Source organism: Cherax quadricarinatus, chromosome 95 (assembly GCF_038502225.1).
Source record: "Cherax quadricarinatus isolate ZL_2023a chromosome 95, ASM3850222v1, whole genome shotgun sequence".
NCBI lineage: Eukaryota > Metazoa > Arthropoda > Malacostraca > Decapoda > Parastacidae > Cherax > Cherax quadricarinatus.
This window is the reverse complement of record NC_091386.1, coordinates 7,691,048-7,713,055: the sequence shown is the minus strand read 5'-3', so window position 1 is coordinate 7,713,055 and position 22,008 is coordinate 7,691,048. Positions and strand designations below refer to the sequence as shown.

At 38.0% G+C, this 22,008-nt stretch overlaps 1 protein-coding gene across 3 annotated transcripts in view; it reads left to right on the top strand.

Moving 5' to 3' along the window:
* Positions 1-22,008, top strand: part of LOC128703984 (WD repeat-containing protein 47-like) — a 58,130-nt gene that overhangs the window by 21,674 nt on the left and 14,448 nt on the right. For all 3 annotated transcript variants that reach the window (XM_070104926.1, XM_070104927.1, XM_070104925.1), the window contains exon 2: positions 14,199-14,422. In XM_070104926.1, coding sequence (XP_069961027.1) covers positions 14,210-14,422 — 213 coding nt within the window. In that variant the 5' untranslated portion in view covers positions 14,199-14,209. The remainder of the gene's footprint in view (positions 1-14,198; positions 14,423-22,008) is intronic.

The window sequence follows — 22,008 nt, the reverse complement described above, 5'->3', positions numbered from 1 at the left end:
CTAATATTAATCCTGCTCCAAAACACTTTCTTGATAGCTACAAATACAACTCATAGTCATAATACTAGACAAAACTCTCTATGATAGTCCCTGTGTCCAACTCAACCTGGTTAAAAATTCAATGTGCATAAAATCTGGAGCTCCTTGACTGAAGATATCAGGTGTTCCCTGTCAGCTAATCACTTCAAAGGTAAACACTTTCACTGTCCCAACCCCCAAAATTAATAGTGGTCTCAATGTCCATTTAGAAAAAATCATATACAGTGGTACCCCGAGTTTCGTACAGCTCCCAACTTGAACACTTATGTAAGTGTATTATTGTAAGTGCTTTTGTAAGTGTATTTTTGGGGGTCTGAAATGGACTAATCTAATTTACATTATTCCTTATGGGAACAAATTCGTTTGGTAACGGCACTCAAACAGCCTTTTGGAAGGAATTATGGCCGAAATTTGGGGTTCTGCTGTATATATATTTTCTTGTGAAATGGTAGAGAATCTTTTTCTGAAGGTTATGACACTAAAAAATATAAAATTTGATGAAAACTTATTGAATTACACAGGCGCAGAATTAGTGATTGCTGTGCTATTTACACATCGGCTATTTTACCCACTTTAAGTCCTATTTTAAGCCAATTCCATTGTTCCATTTGACCAAATTCTTAGCTATTTTGCAAGTATGCCTTCCATTCTATCAATAAGCTCGAGAAACTGCCCTGTCAACTATTTCAACTACCCTGTAAAGTGTGCAGAAGTCAGTAATTCAACCAGTTTTACACAAAATTAAAAAAATACCAATTTAAAAATGAGTCCATAATAAACAATGTAGACATTCTTGGCAGTAAAGCAGAATATCCTCTGTTCATTAGTCACAGCAAAAGCTTTCTTCTATATTTCATTTTGATTCTTGTTCATGCAAAGATAGAAGATTTACTCTAATTCTCAGATAATAAAATATAACCAGGAAAGACTGGTCATGGTTTATAACTTCCCAATAATTAAATCAGGCCTTACCTCTCCTCTGGAGTATCAGCAAAAATTGAATGTTTTCACTACTTTGAGCTCAATTTCTAGTTCTAACACCAATCAAAATCACATTTATTTCAGTATGTCTTCCATTCTATCAAATAATACAAGAAACAGTCAATAAAACCATAAAAACCATCTGAGAAAACACCTCAAAATCACTGTTTTAAACCATACACATGGTCACAGTTTTGTATTTCCTATCATGCACTGCATAGGGCAGGATTGTTTTTATACTGTGAACACTCACTACACAGTTGCATTCTCTCATATCTAGGCCAAAATTTACCGCTCACAGCTTATCTGAGTGAGGAGCTCGTGACATAGAACTACCTGAAGGACCCTGGCCTCAGTGACGTGGTTTTACTTGATGGACAGTGAAAGGGTTCATGTTTAACTGTTGCTAATCCTCTGTATAAATGTGTGAAACATAGCTATGTATCTCTTGCCCTGTTATTTTCTATTCAAACACCTCCTTGATAATTTTCAGTTCTAGAAACAAAAATTGTTTGTATGCTAAGAGCTTCCTATATTAACATATTTGAATTCAATTTTTTTTTTTTTGTGCTGTACAAAGATAAAGTAGTTTACATATAATTGAACATTGTTAGTCAAATTGTTAGGAAATTAAAAGTGAATATAGGAAAGAGTAAGGTGATGAGGATAACAAAAAAATTAGGTAACGGAAGATTGGATATCAGATTGGAGGGAGAGAGTATGGAGGAGGTGAATGCATTCAGATATTTGGGGGTGGATGTATCAGCGGATGGGTCTATGAAAGATGAGGTGAATCATAGAATTGATGAGGGAAAAAAGGTGAGTGGTGCACTGAGGAGTCTGTGGTGACAAAGAACTTTATTCATGAAAGCAAAGACAGGAATGTATGAGAGTATAGTTATACCAACGCTCTTGTATGGGTGTGAGACATGGGTGGTGAATGTTGCGACAAGGAGATGGCTGGAGGCAGTGGAGATGTTGTTTCTGAGGGCAATGTGTAATGTGAATATAATGCAGAGAATCTGTAGTTTGGAGATTAGGAGGAGGTGCAGGATTACCAAAACTATCATCCACAGGGCTGAGGAGTTATTGAGATGGTTTGGACATGTAGAGAGGATGGAACAAAATAGAATGACTTCAAGAGTGTGTAAATCTGTAGTGGAGGGAAGGTGGGGAAGAGGTCGGCCTAGGAAAGGTTGGAGGGAGAGGGTAAAGGAGGTTTTGTGTATGAGGGGCTTGGACTTCCAACAAGCATGCATGAGCGTGTTACATAGGAGCAAATGGAGACGAATGCTTTTAAGGGCTTGACGTGCTGTTGGAGTGTAAGCAAGGTAACATGCAGGGAAACCAGCAGGCCGGACTTGATTCCTGGAGCTGGGAAGTACAGTGCCGGCACTCTGAAGGAGTGGTATTAATGTTGCAATTTATAACTGTAGTGTAAGTACGCCTCTGGCAAGACAGTGATGGAGTGAATGATGATGAAAGTTTTTCTTTTTCGGGCCACCCTGCCTTGGTGGGAAACAGCTAAAGCGTTAATAAATAAAATATATTGTTAGCATATTGGAAAGACACTAGTGTGTAAATGCATTTCAGGCAAACTAATCATAATGCTTTAAGACTACAGGAGGGTCTCGCTTATACAGCAGGTTAGGTTCCAGGCTACTGCTGTGAAGAGAAAATCTCTGTAAAGTGAAACATATCCTTTTTTTTTAATTTTCAAATTCATGTAAAAGCCTGATAACATGTTTACATGTTTACACTATCATATATTAAGTGAACAATAGAGGTAGGCCTAAAAAAAATGCAAATACAGTACACAGATATATCAGATCACTTTCTAGTTGTAGCTACACTGAGAGTAAAAGGTAGATGGGATACAAGGAGAATAGAAGCATCAGGGAAGAGAGAGGTGAAGGTTTATAAACTAAAAGAGGAGGCAGTTAGGGTAAGATATAAACAGCTATTGGAGGATAGATGGGCTAATGAGAGCATAGGCAATGGGGTCGAAGAGGTATGGGGTAGGTTTAAAAATGTAGTGTTAGAGTGTTCAGCAGAAGTTTGTGGTTACAGGAAAGTGGGTGCGGGAGGGAAGAGGAGCGATTGGTGGAATGATGATGTGAAGAGAGTAGTAAGAGAGAAAAAGTTAGCATATGAGAAGTTTTTACAAAGTAGAAGTGATGCAAGGAGGGAAGAGTATATGGAGAAAAAGAGAGAGGTTAAGAGAGTGGTGAAGCAATGTAAAAAGAGAGCAAATGAGAGAGTGGGTGAGATGTTATCAACAAATTTTGTTGAAAATAAGAAAAAGTTTTGGAGTGAGATTAACAAGTTAAGAAAGCCTAGAGAACAAATGGATTTGTCAGTTAAAAATAGGAGAGGAGAGTTATTAAATGGAGAGTTAGAGGTATTGGGAAGATGGAGGGAATATTTTGAGGAATTGTTAAATGTTGATGAAGATAGGGAAGCTGTGATTTCGTGTATAGGGCAAGGAAGAACAACATCTTGTAGGAGTGAGGAAGAGCCAGTTGTGAGTGTGGGGGAAGTTCGTGAGGCAGTAGGTAAAATGAAAGGGGGTAAGGCAGCCGGGATTGATGGGATAAAGATAGAAATGTTAAAAGCAGGTGGGGATATAGTTTTGGAGTGGTTGGTGCAATTATTTAATAAATGTATGGAAGAGGGTAAGGTACCTAGGGATTGGCAGAGAGCATGCATAGTTCCTTTGTATAAAGGCAAAGGGGATAAAAGAGAGTGCAAAAATTATAGGGGGATAAGTCTGTTGAGTATACCTGGCAAAGTGTATGGTAGAGTTATTATTGAAAGAATTAAGAGTAAGACGGAGAATAGGATAGCAGATGAACAAGGAGGCTTTAGGAAAGGTAGGGGGTGTGTGGACCAGGTGTTTACAGTGAAACATATAAGTGAACAGTATTTAGATAAGGCTAAAGAGGTCTTTGTGGCATTTATGGATTTGGAAAAGGCGTATGACAGGGTGGATAGGGGGGCAATGTGGCAGATGTTGCAGGTGTATGGTGTAGGAGGTAGGTTACTGAAAGCAGTGAAGAGTTTTTACGAGGATAGTGAGGCTCAAGTTAGAGTATGTAGGAAAGAGGGAAATTATTTCCCAGTAAAAGTAGGCCTTAGACAAGGATGTGTGATGTCACCGTGGTTGTTTAATATATTTATAGATGGGGTTGTAAGAGAAGTAAATGCGAGGGTCTTGGCAAGAGGCGTGGAGTTAAAAGATAAAGAATCACACATAAAGTGGGAGTTGTCACAGTTGCTCTTTGCTGATGACACTGTGCTCTTGGGAGATTCTGAAGAGAAGTTGCAGAGATTGGTGGATGAATTTGGTAGGGTGTGCAAAAGAAGAAAATTGAAAGTGAATACAGGAAAGAGTAAGGTTATGAGGATAACAAAAAGATTAGGTGATGAAAGATTGGATATCAGATTGGAGGGAGAGAGTATGGAGGAGGTGAATGTATTCAGATATTTGGGAGTGGACGTGTCAGCGGATGGGTCTATGAAAGATGAGGTGAATCATAGAATTGATGAGGGGAAAAGGGTGAGTGGTGCACTTAGGAGTCTGTGGAGACAAAGAACTTTGTCCTTGGAGGCAAAGAGGGGAATGTATGAGAGTATAGTTTTACCAACGCTCTTATATGGGTGTGAAGCATGGGTGATGAATGTTGCAGCGAGGAGAAGGCTGGAGGCAGTGGAGATGTCATGTCTGAGAGCAATGTGTGGTGTGAATATAATGCAGAGAATTCGTAGTTTGGAAGTTAGGAGGAGGTGCGGGATTACCAAAACTGTTGTCCAGAGGGCTGAGGAAGGGTTGTTGAGGTGGTTCGGACATGTGGAGAGAATGGAGCGAAACAGAATAACTTCAAGAGTGTATCAGTCTGTAGTGGAAGGAAGGCGGGGTAGGGGTCGGCCTAGGAAAGGTTGGAGGGAGGGGGTAAAGGAGGTTTTGTGTGCGAGGGGCTTGGACTTCCAGCAGGCATGCGTGAGCGTGTTTGATAGGAGTGAATGGAGACAAATGGTTTTTAATACTTGACGTGCTGTTGGAGTGTGAGCAAAGTAACATTTATGAAGGGGTTCAGGGAAACCGGCAGGCCGGACTTGAGTCCTGGAGATGGGAAGTACAGTGCCTGCACTCTGAAGGAGGGGTGTTAATGTTGCAGTTTAAAAACTGTAGTGTAAAGCACCCTTCTGGCAAGACAGTGATGGAGTGAATGATGGTGAAAGTTTTTCTTTTTCGGGCCACCCTGCCTTGGTGGGAATCGGCCAGTGTGATAATAAATAAAAAAATATATTACTTTAAATTATTTTTTGTCCATAGCTTATAGTGAGTGATGAATGTATTTACTGTAGGAAGTCTGAATATATAAAGAATGGGTATAGTACAGCCTAGACGGAGTTGCGTAAGACCACGTCAGTAAATAATTTGTCGCAATAATGGTAGTGGGTTTGTGTCAACCAATATTGTTTTAATGTCACCTTTACACCATTTATAACATTTCTGGGGTATAATGTTTAGTAGTGTACTGTATATTGTAATAAACAAAATAGAGGAAATTAGCTGTAATATACATTATTTAGGTATGCATACTGGTCAGAGAGCCCGTCATAAGTCTGAGTCGTCAGTAAACAAGTACGTAACTAAGTGAGAAGAGGCTATAATTGAAAACTGCTGTGTTAATGAAATGCCTCAAAGTGAAGCACTGTAAAGTGGGACCCTCCTGTACTTAAGAATTAAACATAGACTATTAACCCCTTGACTGTCACAACCCCAAATCTTCTCTCACATGTGGGCCTACCAGCTTTCTCCTGCTTGATTTGAAGCTGCTAGAATTTATGAGTATACAGTGGACCCCCGCCTTACGATATTAATCCGTTCCTGAGAGCTCATCGTAAGCCGAAATCATCGTTAGCCGAATTAATTTTCCCCATAAGAAATAATGGAAATCAAATTAATCCCTTCCTGACACCCCAAAGTATGAAAAAAAAAACTATTTTTACCACATGAAATATTAATTTTAATACACACAAACTGAAGAAGACATGCACATTTACTACTCTACTAAGAATAGAATACATGACATTTACCTTTATTGAAGATCTGGTGATGATTGATGGGATGGGAGGAGGGGAGAATGTGGAAGTTATTGTTTAGAAGGGGAGTCCCCTTCCATTAGGACTTGAGGTAGTAAGTCCTTTTCTGGGGTTACTTCCCTTTTTCTTTTAATGCCATTAGGACCAGCTTGAGAGTCACTGGACCTCTGTCACACAACAAATCTGTCCAAAGAGCTCTGTACCTCCCGTTCCTTTAAGACTTTCCTAAAATGGGCCATTTAATCTCTTTTTTCAATTCCATACTAATTCTCACCCTTTTTACCACAGGGATGGCACTAGAAGCTTTCTTGGGGTCCATGTGTGACTTATTTTGCAGTTATAAGCACTAAAAACACTGTGATAATGTGAAATGTACCGAATGTATGTGTAGATACGACCACACTGGCTGGCTTGTAAACACTGGCGCTGAGGCCACACGTGGGATGCGTCCCAGACGAATCATGTAAGGCGAGTTTTTTATCGTGAGGCGAGGCAAAATTTTTGCATTCAGATGCTTCGTATGGCGGATTTAATGTAACACGATGTGTTCGTAAGGCGGGGGTCCACTGTATATACGTCAAACACGGTGGCTCGTAAGATGTATATATATGACCAAACAGTCAAAGGGTTAAGTAGGATTTTTTGTGCAGTTAACTGCAACTGTATGTGCAATATGCAAGGCAGCTAATGAGTTAAAGGTGCAAATTTTAAAAGTTTGACATTATATCAAACTGATTCAGTGATCCTCAGTTTTGTGGAGTGTTTGAATTGCAAGTGTTTGAATTGCGAGTATTTGAATTGCAAGTGCTTGAATAGCTAATGTTTGAATAGCAAGTTACTTAAAGTAAAAATATAATGGTAGAAGATGAGTAATTAATTTTGTGGGAGTTGGAGGAAGACTGGAAGAAAAACAAGGGCAGAGTTGGATGAACTGATTTTGTTTGACATAACTTATTGCTAGTTCAGTTATGTTAGGGAGATGAGGTGTTTTTTAACAATAGCTTTGAATTGATTGACATTTCCTGAATCACCTTTTGATGATTCATGCAATGAATTCCAGATCTTAGGCTCTTTTGTGTACATTGAGTATTTACATAGGCAGAGTCAGACATGGGAAATGCTCAAGAGATTTTCCTTTGTGTCTTGTGTTATGCCTGTGTTCTGTTGCAGCTATAAAGGGAAAAATTCATAGAAGGGTTGATACTGAAGTTGAATGTTCAACAGATATAGTTGGCACAGTAATATGAATGCACATTTTGTATATTAAGTAAATTCAAGCTAAGGGGGATGTGTTGTCCTGCACAGCATTAGGTGATAGTTGACACAGTGGCTTTTTATTGTTGGGTTATTAATAGTTTTGGGCAATTCGGTGTATTAGATCCGCACACACACTATTACGGTAGGTAAAGCAAGTGTAGATTAGAGAGTGGTATAATGTAAATAATGTTGTTTGAGGTACCTAGTAATGGATCGTGGAGAGGATGCCTACTATTTAGGAGACCTTCTTGGCTGTGTTGGATGTGGGTATTAAATTTCAAGTTGCATTTAAGGTGTAGACCTAAGAATTTGCCCTCGGCGTGTCTTGCAATGGAAGGACCGTTGATCATTATGTTTAGTTGGTTATTTGAAGCTGTTTCCAAATAGCATGTAGTAGATTTTGTTAGTATTAAGGGTGAGTTTGTTGCTAGTCATCCACGTAGATATTTGTAGGAGCTCATAGGACTCCAATGGAAATATGTTGCTATGTATGATAATTTATGTAACTGTATTTATGTGTACCTGTACCTGAATAAACTTACTTATCATTAGCAGTGTTGCTGAGGGTAGTCAGGTTTTAATGGGGGAAAATGTAAGTTGTGTCGTCTGTGAACAAGACAGGTTTAAAGAAATGAGATGCGTTTGGGAGATCATTGATGTAAATGAGGAAGAGCAAACAGCCTTGAGACACTCTTACAGCTACAGGCTGAGTTGATGAGGTTACGCTGTAGGTGAAGACATACTGGTGTGTTATAATAATAATAATACAGTGGAACCTCAAATTTCGAGAGTAATCCGTTCCAGGAGCTAGTTCCAGAAAATATTCACAAAAAAATACATTTTATTGATAGTATTACATTATAGTTTTACATACAACAAATATAGTGTACAATTATTAATAAATTTAAATAAACATATAAAATAACATTTCTACTTAACTTTATTGAAGATTGGTGATGGTGTCTGGAAGATAGGGAGGAGGAGAGAGGGAGTTGGGGTTAGTGTTTGGAAAGGGAATCCCCCTCCATAAGGACTTTAGGTATGAAAGCCTTCTCTGGGGTTACTTCCCTTCTCTGTCTTTTAATGCCACTAGGACCAGCATGAGAGTCACTGAACCCCTGTCTCACAAAATAACTGTCCATATACATCCTGGCAAGCTCAACAAGTCTCACACCACTCTCATACTTCTGTATTATTTCCTTCTTCACATTGATGGTGTTTCTCACTTTCTTTACCACAGGGGTACCACTAGCAAGTTTCTTTGGGCCCATGGTAGCTTATTTCACAGTCCCACAAGCACTAACCACAATAAATTAATCATAAAATGTTTGAATGAGAGCGCAGGTTAGTGTTCACTCAAGCATCAACAAAGCCAGACTGGCTCGCGGCGCCTACATGGGGACACGGACAGAGCGAGCTGGCAGACAAAGTTGGTTCGAAAAAAGCAGTTGATTTTCGAAAAGTTCGATAAGCGATATGTTCGAAATTTGAGGTTCCACTGTATAGTAATAATATTTTTAGTTTAGCATAATACGTACATGTTTGTACAAAGGAGTATAACAATTGGGTGTATATGCCAAAAGTTTCTTTATATGCAGATTATTTTGGGCAAACGTAAGACTAACTTAAGATTAATAAGGCAATAACACTGCAATAATTGTACATATGGTCATTAGGTGAGTTACAGTGAATACAAGAAAATTTAATATTCTATTAGTTCATGTTGTATGGCTTTAATAAGTTTCGTAGAGAAGAATTAAAGTTTTGATTATTAACCCTTAAACTGTTCAAACGTACATCTACATTTTCTCACCCAGCGCTCCGAATATTTTGAAAAAAAAAAAAATTCTCTCTCTTTTTAAATTAAAGAGGGCAATTTTCTGTGTGTTATAAGACCAAAATAAAAATTTTAGGACCAGTACTTACCGAGATATAAGACTGCGAATTTGGCGCTGGATGCTCGCCTGATTGCAACATCTTGTCCTGCTGCTTGCAGAAGTGTTGCCGATATACCTTTTTTCTTCGTTTTCATTTTAATTTATAATTTTTATCTTCTGATAATTACAATTTATAATAGTTTTTGTGATTTCATAGCCAATATTTATTCTGACACTAATACAGTGGACCCCCGCTTAACGATCACCTCCCAATACGACCAATTATGTAAGTGTATTTATGTAAGTGCATTTGTATGTGTATGTTTGGGGGTCTGAAATGGACTAATCTACTTCACAATATTCCTTATGGGAACAAATTCGGTCAGTACTGGCACTTGTACATACTTCTGGAATGAAAAAATATCGTTAACCGGGGGTCCACTGTACATTATTATGTACTGAAATAGCACTCAAATAGTCACAATCACACCGACAGGTGAACATTTTCACTTGCCTTGGTCATTTACTATTGTCTAGAAATACTGTATATACAAAGTACTGTACAGTGGACCCCCGCATAACGATTACCTCCGAATGTGACCAATTATGTAAGTGTATTTATGTAAGTGCGTTTGTACGTGTATGTTTGGGGGTCTGAAATGGACTAATCTACTTCACAATATTTCTTATGGGAAAAAATTCGGTCAGTACTGGCACCTGAACATACTTCTGGAGTGAAAAAATATCGTTAACCGGGGGTCCACTGTATTTATAGGTCTCAGTAATGTTTTAGACATGCTGGAGTATATATGAAACTTCTTGAATCATGGTGTTTATGACAAGTGTCACTAAACTGCTGACAGGGTAAGCAGTGAAGTGACACGATGATAGTGCACTGCTGCAGGGAACCCTGGCTTTATTTGTTTTCACTGTTACACACAAACATGTCTGTCTGTTTGTCTATCTGTACTCACGTACTCACCTAATTGTGGTTGCAGGGGTCGAGACTCAGCTCCTGTCTGTTTGTCTATCTGTCTGTCTAGCTCTGTTTATCTGTCTGCCTGTGTGTCTGTCTTTCTGTCTGCCTGTGTGTCTGTCTTTCTGTCTGCCTGTGTGTCTGTCTTTCTGTCTGCCTGTGTGTCTGTCTTTCTGTCTGCCTGTGTGTCTGTCTTTCTGTCTGCCTGTGTGTCTGTCTTTCTGTCTGCCTGTGTGTCTGTCTTTCTGTCTGCCTGTGTGTCTGTCTTTCTGTCTGCCTGTGTGTGTGTGTGTGTGTCTTTCCATCTGCTTGTCAGTCTCAGAGAGCGGCTCATGAACCAACAAGTGTTACACACGATGCAGTAGTCACATCTGATTCCTGATGATGTGAAAATGTGTATTACTTGCCACTGAGTTGCTGGTCATGGTTATTATGTCTTATATCTACAAACACTGTATAGTGCTTTGCCTGGAATTTTTGGGTTATCCTAGGTAATGTACACTATGTATAATAACTGTACTTATGTGTACATGTGAGAAAGAGGGAGACAGAGATATGGACAGATAGAGATATAGATAGAGATATAGACAGATAGACAGACCTATAGACAGATAGATGGAGATATAGACAGAGCTATAGAAAGATAGAGATATAGACAGACAGAGAGCCATAGCCTGCCTGCCTGCCGAATACATGTTACACATGTTCCAGAATCGTTTCTCTTTACTTAGGGCATAGGTTTAGGACATTCTGGCAGGATGACACTACCAATAGTATAAAAAATGAAAGGATGTTGCACAAATGTTACACATGGGTTATTATTGTGGTTTTTTATATTTCCTCGACCACGTACGGCCACATCCATTACTTTCCTCTTGAAAAGGGAGTGTTAATACGACATAACATCAGTGAATCCCTGGTGTTTGCTGTGCTATTTGCTCTAGCTGGCACTCAGTTGAATTGGTGCTCCCACAAGGTACTAAGTGGTCCCAGATTTTTTTTAATACTGCACACACCAAGTGTTAAGACACATTCTATACTGACAAGGCATCTCAGACCAATCATGCCAAATTTAGAGGCAGGAAAAATAAAACTTAGATCTATGTTTGGAGCGCTAGCAGTACAAACGTAGATCTACGTTTGGACAGTTTAAGGGTTAACCTAATACAGTGGACCCCCGCTTAACGATCACCTCCCAATGCGACCAATTATGTAAGTGTATTTATGTAAGTGCGTTTGTACGTGTATGTTTGGGGGTCTGAAATGGACTAATCTACTTCACAATATTCCTTATGGGAACAAATTCGGTCAGTACTGGCACCTGAACATACTTCTGGAATGAAAAAATATCGTTAACCGGGGGTCCACTGTATGGGCACAATGGAATGATTAACATTTGAGAGGATTAAAGATATTGAGAGTAAATATATATGTACCGATTATAATGTTTTAACTAAGTTCTTGATATTGAGCAAATGCACATATAGTATTTACTTACATGTACGTACTTATGTGTATGCTTCTAGACTGTTGTATTCTGAGCACCTCTGCAAAAACAGTGATAATGTGTGAGTGTGGTGAAAGTGTTGAATGATGATGAAAGTATTTTCTTTTTGGGGATTTTCTTTCTTTTTTGGGTCACCCTGCCTCGGTGGGAGACGGCCGACTTGTTGAAAAAAAAACAAAAAAAAAAAAACGTACTTATTTATGATGGGCTAGGATAGGTTAAGGAGATAAGGTGTTTTTAACTGTAGTTTTAAAAATGCTAGCGAAGCCAATGGTTCTGGAGATTTCTGGCAGAGAGTTCAAGATTTTGGATCCTTTTATGTATATTGAGTTTTGAAAAGATTTAACCTAACACTGGGAATGTCATAGAGATTTTTGTGTCTAGTATTGTGTCCATGGGTCCTGTTGCAACTGTCTAGAAAGTTCAGATAAGACTTTCGTTAAGCAAGGGTATGTCCTCTGACCCCATAATGTTCTAGTTTAAGGTGCAGGATGTTGTGGTTCACTGTACTGGAAGCTTTCTGTAGGTCTGTAAAGAGTCCCAGAGCATATTCATTTTTCCAAGAGCTGCATAAAACAGTTCAGGCATTTTTACAATTGGATCATTTATACTTTTTTTAACTTAAAAGCCAAACTAGCAGAGTTTGAATATGTTGTGAGACACTAGGAAGGAGCAAACTCGCTTATGGATTATTTTTTTGAAGATTTTAGATAGTAATGGTAAGTTGGACATTGGCCTATAGCTGTTTACATTGATTTGATTGCCTCCTTTGAGGATCGAGGTAACTCTTGCTATCTTAACCCTTAAATGGTCCAAACGTATACACCTACCATCCGACTTACGACCGAGTTCGGTTCCGAGAAGCCGGTCGTAAGTCGAAATGGTCGTAAGTCAAACTTTACTACTGAATATCAACAAAACATTTTTGTAATGACTTTATTTTATTGTTTTATTTTGGTATTTCATGTTTTACTTTACTTTTTATGTTGTTAGTACTGTATTTTATACTGTAAGGTTTAGGATAAACACTCTGTACAACACCAAATAGTTGTTTATTTCCCAGAAATTTGGTATAAAAAACACGGTCGTAAGTCGAGTGGTCATAAGTCGAGCAGGTCGTAAGTCGGATGATAGGTATACTATATACGTTTTTTCAACATTTGAAAGTATGTAAAAAAATGTAGATCTTCTTTCTTGTTTTACATTTAAAAATAGGCAAAAAAAACTTTGGTCTACATTTTTTTTTTTTGTTATTTTTGAAAATATATGTAAAAAAAAGTAGATCTACTTTTGGAGCACTACGAATTTGAACGTCGATTTGTTTGGACCGTTTAAGGGTTAAGTGTTGTTGAAGTTGTAGATTCTATTGATTTGTTGAGCAAGTTGCAATAGTGAGTGACAGCACATTGGCTGCTTTTTTGTACAAAAGTGGTGCCTTGTCTTGTATTTCAGGGACTTTATTATTAGTGAGATTTTCATAGGATTAGTTGGAGCTAGACGTGGTGAATTTGGATAATTTCCAGTAAGGTAGTCACTCGCCTGGGCATTTGAAGTTGGGATTTTGCTAACTAGTTTTGATCCTATAGTAGAGAAGAAATCATTTGTATCTCCAGGCTGGGTGTGAAGTTCATCTGATTTAGTTAAGTCTATATCTGTTTCTGGATGGTTTTTGACAGCCCAGGATTTTGGAGAAGGTTTTCCAGGACTTTTTCATATCTCCTTTTATTTTGTTAAATCTGCTTGCATAATAAAGTTGTTTAGACTTCCTTATTAAGTTGGGAAGTATTAATGTACAGTATATCGTTTGTTCTTATCCTTAGATATTAAGCCCAATCCGAACTGTTTTTTATATTAATGTTTGAATTGATGTATATTTACACTTTCAGAAATTGTTAACATCCACACCATTATACATTGGGCTCAGGAATGTGTCCATGAATTGCTGTGGGTTCTTTCAGACTGATTGAGCCTTACGTTGCTGGGAAGAAATCATTTACAGAAAAAGCCTTTACTTTGGTTAGGATTCTGGTCATTCTTTTAAGTATCAGTTGAAAGCACATCTCTCTGCTAGGGTTTATGAGACTGATGATTATACTGTTACTCAAGAATGTAGATTTTACTAACTTTTTTTTTATCATAGTTGTTATATATATGATTTGATGTGTTAATCTCTCCAAAGATCAAGTGATCAAAAATTATGAAATTCCAGATTAGTGTTGTTATTTTTTTTTTCAACAAAGGTAGAGTGATCCAAAAAAGAAGAAATACTTTCACCATCATGCACTCCATCACTGTTGTGTCTTTGCGGTTCAAAACTGCGAATATCCCCACCCCTCCTTCACAGTGCAGGCACTGTACTTTCCACCACCAAGACTCAACTCCAACTAACCAGTTTCCCTGAATCCTTTCATAAATTATTACATGTATTATAATTGTTTTCTTAATTTTTCAGGCATCATCAACATGCCTAGTGCTCATCTCAGCTTACGGGAGGAGGATGTAGTGCGACTTACACTAGAGTTTCTTCACAACCGCTTCTTGCATATCTCACAGTTAAATGTTGAGAGAGAAACAGGCATCATCAATGGCAACCACTCGGATGATGCACTTTTTCTACGTCAACTTATTCTCGATGGCCAGTGGGATGATGTCCTCGAATTTGTGCAGCCGTTAGAGGTAAGCTTATTTTTTCCCAATAAATCCTCAGAATTAATTTATGTTTTACAAAGCCACGTGAGCAAATACAAGGACACACTATTTATTTAAATACAAGGACATACAGGAGGGTCCTGCTTATACAACAGGGTAAGTTCTGGGCTACTGTTGTAAAGTGAAAATCATTTTTTTCACTTTCAAATGCACATAAAAGCCTGGTAACACATTTGCAGTATAATATATTAACCCGTAAACGGTCCAAACGTATATATACGTTTTTTCAACATTTGAAAGTATGTAAAAAAAGTAGATCTTCTTTTGTTTTTTTACATTTGAAACTGTGTAAAAAAAACTTTGATGTACTTTTTTTTTGTTATTGAAAATATGTAAAAAAAACGTAGATCTACTTTTGCAGCACTACACATGTGTACGTATATCTGCTTGGACCGTTTACGGGTTAAGTGAACAGTGCATATACAGTACACACATTACTTACCTTAAAATATTTTTGCCCTTAGTTTAGAGTGAGTGGCAGATTTATTTACTGTAGGAAATCTGAATCAATGAAAAATGGGCATAGTTGAAAACCATTGCATTAGCGAAATGCTGTAAAATGAAGACAGTGGAGGGCCTGCTTGTATATACAGTGGACCCCCGGTTTACGATTAGCTCCCAATGCGACCAATTATGTAAGTGTATTTATGTAAGTGTGTTTGTATGTGTATGTTTGGGGGTCTGAAATGGACTGATCTAATTCACAATATTCCTTATGGGAACAAATTCGGTCAGTACTGGCACCTGAACATACTTCTGGAATGAAATAATATCGTAAGCCGGGGGTCCACTGTATTAGAAAACTTTTCAGTCTGGGACTTTATTCTAATATACTAGTTCAGTGGAACCTCTGATCACGACCATAATTCATTCCAAAACTCTGGTTACAACCCAATTTGGTCATGACCCGAACCTAATTTCCCCATTGGATTGTACGTAAATACGATTAATCCATTCCAGACACCTACGAAATGTATGTAAATATTGTTTTGATTTTTTAGATTTTAAGCATAAAAATAGTTAATTATACCATAGAATACACAGTGTAATAGTGAACTAAATGTAAAATCCTTGATTAACACTGAGACAACCATGAACAACAGAGAAAACTAACATTGCACGAGTCCTAAGAGATTTAATGGCTGAGAAGTGAACTCTGTTATTTATTGTCTGATTTCTTTCATTTTTGGTGTATGTTAAGAAGCATCTTTCCGTCATACATTGCCCAAGTTTCAATAAGATAGCCCAACAAACAACTGAGAAAAAAAATATTTACCAAAAATCATATATGGCAAGCCTTAGCCGGGTACTGGCACTGCGAGAAGTTGTTTGGGCACTTTCTTCTGATAAAACATTGCTAATTCGAATTTATCACTGTCATAATTACTGTAATTTATGAATAACTTGCTTCCGAGATTAATGACAAAAACGAGCGCACACCAAAAAATTTTTTTCAAAAAAATAGCTTTTTTTTCCAATTTTATGATGCATTACAAGTGTATATCACAGGAAAATTGGTGCATGATAATAATAATAATAATAATAATAATAATAATAATAATAATAATAATTTCTTTAGGTAGTAGGTTGGTAGACAGCAACCGCCCAGGGAGGTACTACCGTCCTGCCAAGTGAGTGTAAAACGAAAGCCTGTAATTGTTTTACATGATGGTAGGATTGCTGGTGTCCTTTTTTCTGTCTCATGAACATGCAAGATTTCAGGTACGTCTTGCTACTTCTACTTACACTTAGGTCACACTACACATACATGTACAAGCACATATATACACACCCCTCTGGGTTTTCTTCTATTTTCTTTCTAGTTCTTATTCTTGTTTATTTCCTCTTATCTCCATGGGGAAGTGGAACAGAATTCTTCCTCCGTAAGCCATGCGTGTTGTAAGAGGCGACTAAAATGCCGGGAGCAAGGGGCTAGTAACCTCTTCTCCTGTATATATTACTAAATGTAAAAGGAGAAACTTTCGTTTTTCCTTTTGGGCCACCCCGCCTCGGTGGGATACGGCCGGTGTGTTGAAAGAATTCAAATGTTGAAAAAACGTATATATATACGTTTTGACCGTTTATGGGTTAATATACAGAGCATTTCGGGCAAACTTACGACTAACTTAAGATTAATAAGGCAAGGACTAATGATTTTACATGCACAATCTCTTAGGTGATTGTAAATATAAACTTAGTAGTTACAACGAATACAAGAAAATTGAATATCTTATTAGTACATATTGATATTAAGGATTAGTCTACGTAAAATGCACAGCATGTTAGTGGCTTTCCTTTATGCCTAATAATATTTTACTACATTTAAACTACATTGCCCATATACAGCAGAAAAGAAATAAATCTATTAATAATAATAATATTGTATTACTAACCCTTTGACTCTCAAGACCCCAAGCCCTGAAGTGTCTCTCTGTGTCGCAGAATATTCGAAAAAACATGACTTTTTTTTTCTTATGAAATGATAGAGAATCTTTTCCCGATGGTAATGACACCAAAAGTACGAAATTTGATAGAAAACTTAGGGAATTACGCTCCCGCAAAGTTAGCAATCTTGGCGATATATACGCATCGGCGATTTCACCCACTTTGAGCCCTATTGTCAGCCAATTCCATTGTTCCAGTCAACCAAACTCATAGCTATTTCTTTAGAACTCCATTTGTTCTATCAAACTGCTCATTTACTGATTTCAACTACCCAATAAAGTAGTCAGACATTGGCAATTTGGCCAATTTCACACAAATTAAAAAAAAAGATGCCAATTTCAAAATAGGGATCAGAATAAACAGTGCAGACATTCCTGGCACTAAAATAACATTTTTCTGTGTTCATTAGTCACGTCTCCAGGCCCCTCTTATATTCCTCTTGCTTTCTATTTTGAATTTTTATTCACACAAAAAATAGAAGATTTACTGTTATGCAGACTACTGCTTTATTGTAATAATTGTATAAATAACGTCAACCCATTCGTGACTGTGTATTAGAAGGTCTAGTTGGACACTTACTGGACCATGACGGCATTTGTTAACTCTTGAACATTGGCAAAAATCGAACATTTCCGCTACTTTGAGCTCAATTTCAAAGTTCTTCTCATAGTGAAACCAATCAAAATCATCTCTGTTTCTGTAATATGTCTTCCATTCTATCAATTGAGACCAAGAAGACGAGAATACAACCATAAATACTATACGAAAATACACCTCAAAGTCGGCGTTTTAATAAAAAATCACGAAGTTTTTTTCTCATTATGCACTGGGTGCTGCAGTATTTTTTTTATACCGTGCACACTGACCACACAGACCCATTCTCTCATATGTGGGCCTACCAGCTTTCTCCCTCAAGCTTGATTTGAAGCCGCTAGAATTTTGGCGTATTAATACATCAAAAACACTGGCTCGTAAAACGTATGTACATCTACCATCCAACTTACGACCTGCTCGACTTATGACCACTTGACTTACGACCGTGTTTTTTATGCCAAATTTCTGGGAAATAAACAACTATTTGTGTTGTACACAGTGTTTATCCTAAACCTTACAGTATAAAATACAGTACTAACAACATAAAAAGTAAAGTAAAACATGAAATACCAAAATAAAACAATAAAATAAAGTCATTACAAAAATGTTTTGTTGATATTCAGTAGTAAAGTTCGACTTACGACCATTTCGACTTACGACCGGTTTCTCGGAACCGAACTCGGTCGTAAGTCGGATGGTAGGTGTATATGACACTGACAGTCAAAGGGTTAATAACGATGATATCTACACATTTCTCTAAAAGCAACTATTGACTGAGTGATGATGAATGTGCTTCCTCTGAATCACCGTAACTTGGTGGGAAATAATTGATGTGGTAAAAATAAAGAGAACAGCTAGTGAAGTTTATCGTATTTTCAAGTTGGATTTAATTTTTTAACATACCTGTACAAGTTTTTCACAAATTTATTTTTTAAATTTATTTATTTTTAAATTAGAATAAATTTTGAAGTGTGTATGATTTAGTGTATACTGCTAGTTATTTAGCAGAATTGATTCATAATATTCTACAGTATTACCACAAAGAAAAAACTGATAGTTGCAAAAGATGTGTTTGAATTCTTAAGCAGCAATTTACAGGTTGGCCATCAGTAATCTGGCAATCAGTAATCCGGTTCCATCAGTAATCCGGTTCCATCAGTAATCCGGTTCCATCAGTAATCCGGTTCCATCAGTAATCCGGCACTAATTTCAGCTAGCATAACTTCAAATTTTCAGGGTTGCCACACCAACCTGCTGCTACAGTTTGGTGGCGCTACTTGCTGCATAAGTCATTCCAATTTCTTTTTCTCCATTGTTATAACCTGCTCACTTTTAGCTCTAGCCATGGTTCTAACAAATAAAAGAAATGCTTCTCATTGTGTAAAGCACATACACTGTACATTGTCCATGAAAGATAAGGTGGCTTTTAAACCACTGTCGGTTGCCATGAGCTCACCTCACTCACATAAGCTGTGACCAGTAAATCTGGGCCTACATATGAGAGAATAGGTCTGTGTAGTAAGTGTGCACTGTATAAAAAAAATCCTGCAGCCGCAGTGCATAATAAGAAAAAACTGCAACCGTGTTTATGGTGTAAACCCAACTTTGCGGTGTATTTTTATATGGTTGTATTCTCATTTTTTTGGTCTCATCTGATAGAATGGAAGATACTTTACAGAAATAGATATCATTTTAATTGGTTTCATGCATGAAAGTACCTCAAAATTGAGCTCCAAGTCGCAGAACTGTTCAATTTTTGCCAATGTTCAAGAGTAAACAAATAATGTTACCATGCAATACACGTCCAACTGGCTGGTCTAATATGCAGTCAAGAATGGGTTGATGTTATTTATGCAGTTATTACAATAATGCCTAGAGAACAAATGGATTTGTCAGTTAAAAATAGGAGAGGAGAGTTATTAAATGGAGAGTTAGAGGTATTGGGAAGATGGAGGGAATATTTTGAGGAATTGTTAAATGTTGATGAAGATAGGGAAGCTGTGATTTCGTGTATAGGGCAAGGAGGAATAACATCTTGTAGGAGTGAGGAAGAGCCAGTTGTGAGTGTGGGGGAAGTTCGTGAGGCAGTAGGTAAAATGAAAGGGGGTAAGGCAGCCGGGATTGATGGGATAAAGATAGAAATGTTAAAAGCAGGTGGGGATATAGTTTTGGAGTGGTTGGTGCAATTATTTAATAAATGTATGGAAGAGGGTAAGGTACCTAGGGATTGGCAGAGAGCATGCATAGTTCCTTTGTATAAAGGCAAAGGGGATAAAAGAGAGTGCAAAAATTATAGGGGGATAAGTCTGTTGAGTGTACCTGGTAAAGTGTATGGTAGAGTTATAATTGAAAGAATTAAGAGTAAGACAGAGAATAGGATAGCAGATGAACAAGGAGGCTTTAGGAAAGGTAGGGGGTGTGTGGACCAGGTGTTTACAGTGAAACATATAAGTGAACAGTATTTAGATAAGGCTAAAGAGGTCTTTGTGGCATTTATGGATTTGGAAAAGGCGTATGACAGGGTGGATAGGGGGGCAATGTGGCAGATGTTGCAAGTGTATGGTGTAGGAGGTAGGTTACTGAAAGCAGTGAAGAGTTTTTACGAGGATAGTGAGGCTCAAGTTAGAGTATGTAGGAAAGAGGGAAATTTTTTCCCAGTAAAAGTAGGCCTTAGACAAGGATGTGTGATGTCACCATGGTTGTTTAATATATTTATAGATGGGGTTGTAAGAGAAGTAAATGCGAGGGTCTTGGCAAGAGGCGTGGAGTTAAAAGATAAAGAATCACACACAAAGTGGGAGTTGTCACAGCTGCTCTTTGCTGATGACACTGTGCTCTTGGGAGATTCTGAAGAGAAGTTGCAGAGATTGGTGGATGAATTTGGTAGGGTGTGCAAAAGAAGAAAATTAAAGGTGAATACAGGAAAGAGTAAGGTTATGAGGATAACAAAAAGATTAGGTGATGAAAGATTGAATATCAGATTGGAGGGAGAGAGTATGGAGGAGGTGAACGTATTCAGATATTTGGGAGTGGACGTGTCAGCGGATGGGTCTATGAAAGATGAGGTGAATCATAGAATTGATGAGGGAAAAAGAGTGAGTGGTGCACTTAGGAGTCTGTGGAGACAAAGAACTTTGTCCTTGGAGGCAAAGAGGGGAATGTATGAGAGTATAGTTTTACCAACGCTCTTATATGGGTGTGAAGCGTGGGTGATGAATGTTGCAGCGAGGAGAAGGCTGGAGGCAGTGGAGATGTCATGTCTGAGGGCAATGTGTGGTGTGAATATAATGCAGAGAATTCGTAGTTTGGAAGTTAGGAGGAGGTGCGGGATTACCAAAACTGTTGTCCAGAGGGCTGAGGAAGGGTTGTTGAGGTGGTTCGGACATGTAGAGAGAATGGAGCGAAACAGAATGACTTCAAGAGTGTATCAGTCTGTAGTGGAAGGAAGGCGGGGTAGGGGTCGGCCTAGGAAAGGTTGGAGGGAGGGGGTAAAGGAGGTTTTGTGTGCGAGGGGCTTGGACTTCCAGCAGGCATGCATGAGCGTGTTTGATAGGAGTGAATGGAGACAAATGGTTTTTAATACTTGACGTGCTGTTGGAGTGTGAGCAAAGTAACATTTATGAAGGGATTCAGGGAAACCGGCAGGCCGGACTTGAGTCCTGGAGATGGGAAGTACAGTGCCTGCACTCTGAAGGAGGGGTGTTAATGTTGCAGTTTAAAAACTGTAGTGTAAAGCACCCTTCTGGCAAGACAGTGATGGAGTGAATGATGGTGAAAGTTTTTCTTTTTCGGGCCACCCTGCCTTGGTGGGAATCGGCCAGTGTGATAATAATAATAAAAATACAATAATGCAGTAGTCTGCATAACAGTAAATCTATTTTTTGTTTGAATAAAAATTCAAAATGGAAAGCAAGCACAATATAAGAGGCGCCTGGAGATGTTACTGTATTTGGGCCTACATATGAGAGAATAGGTCTGTGTGGTAAGTCCTGCAGCCGCAGTGCATGAAAAAAATGGCGACTGTGCTTTTGGTGTAAAACAGCAATTTTGCGGGCATTTTCGTATGGTTTGTATACATGTCTAAGTGGCAAGTCTGATATGCAGTCATGAATGGGTTGACATTATTTATACAATTTTTACAATAATGCAGTAGTTTGCATAACAGTAAATCTTCTATTTTTTTGTGTGAATAAAAATTCAAAATGGAAAGCAGGCATAATATAAGAGGGGCCTGGAGTCGTGGCTAATGAACAGAGAAAATGTTATTTTTGTGCTGGGAATGTCTGCATTGTTTATTGTCCCCTATTTTGAAATTCACCTTTCTTGAATTTTGTGTGAAATTGGCCAAATTAGTAATTTCTGATCACTTTTTTGTGTACTTGAAATAGGTAAGTGGGCAGTTTCTTGTGCTCAGTCAGTAGAATAAAATTGCTATGAGCTTGGTCGAGTGAAATAAAGTAATTGGCCCAAAATAAGGCTCAAAGTGGGCAAAATCACCGATGCATAAATATCGC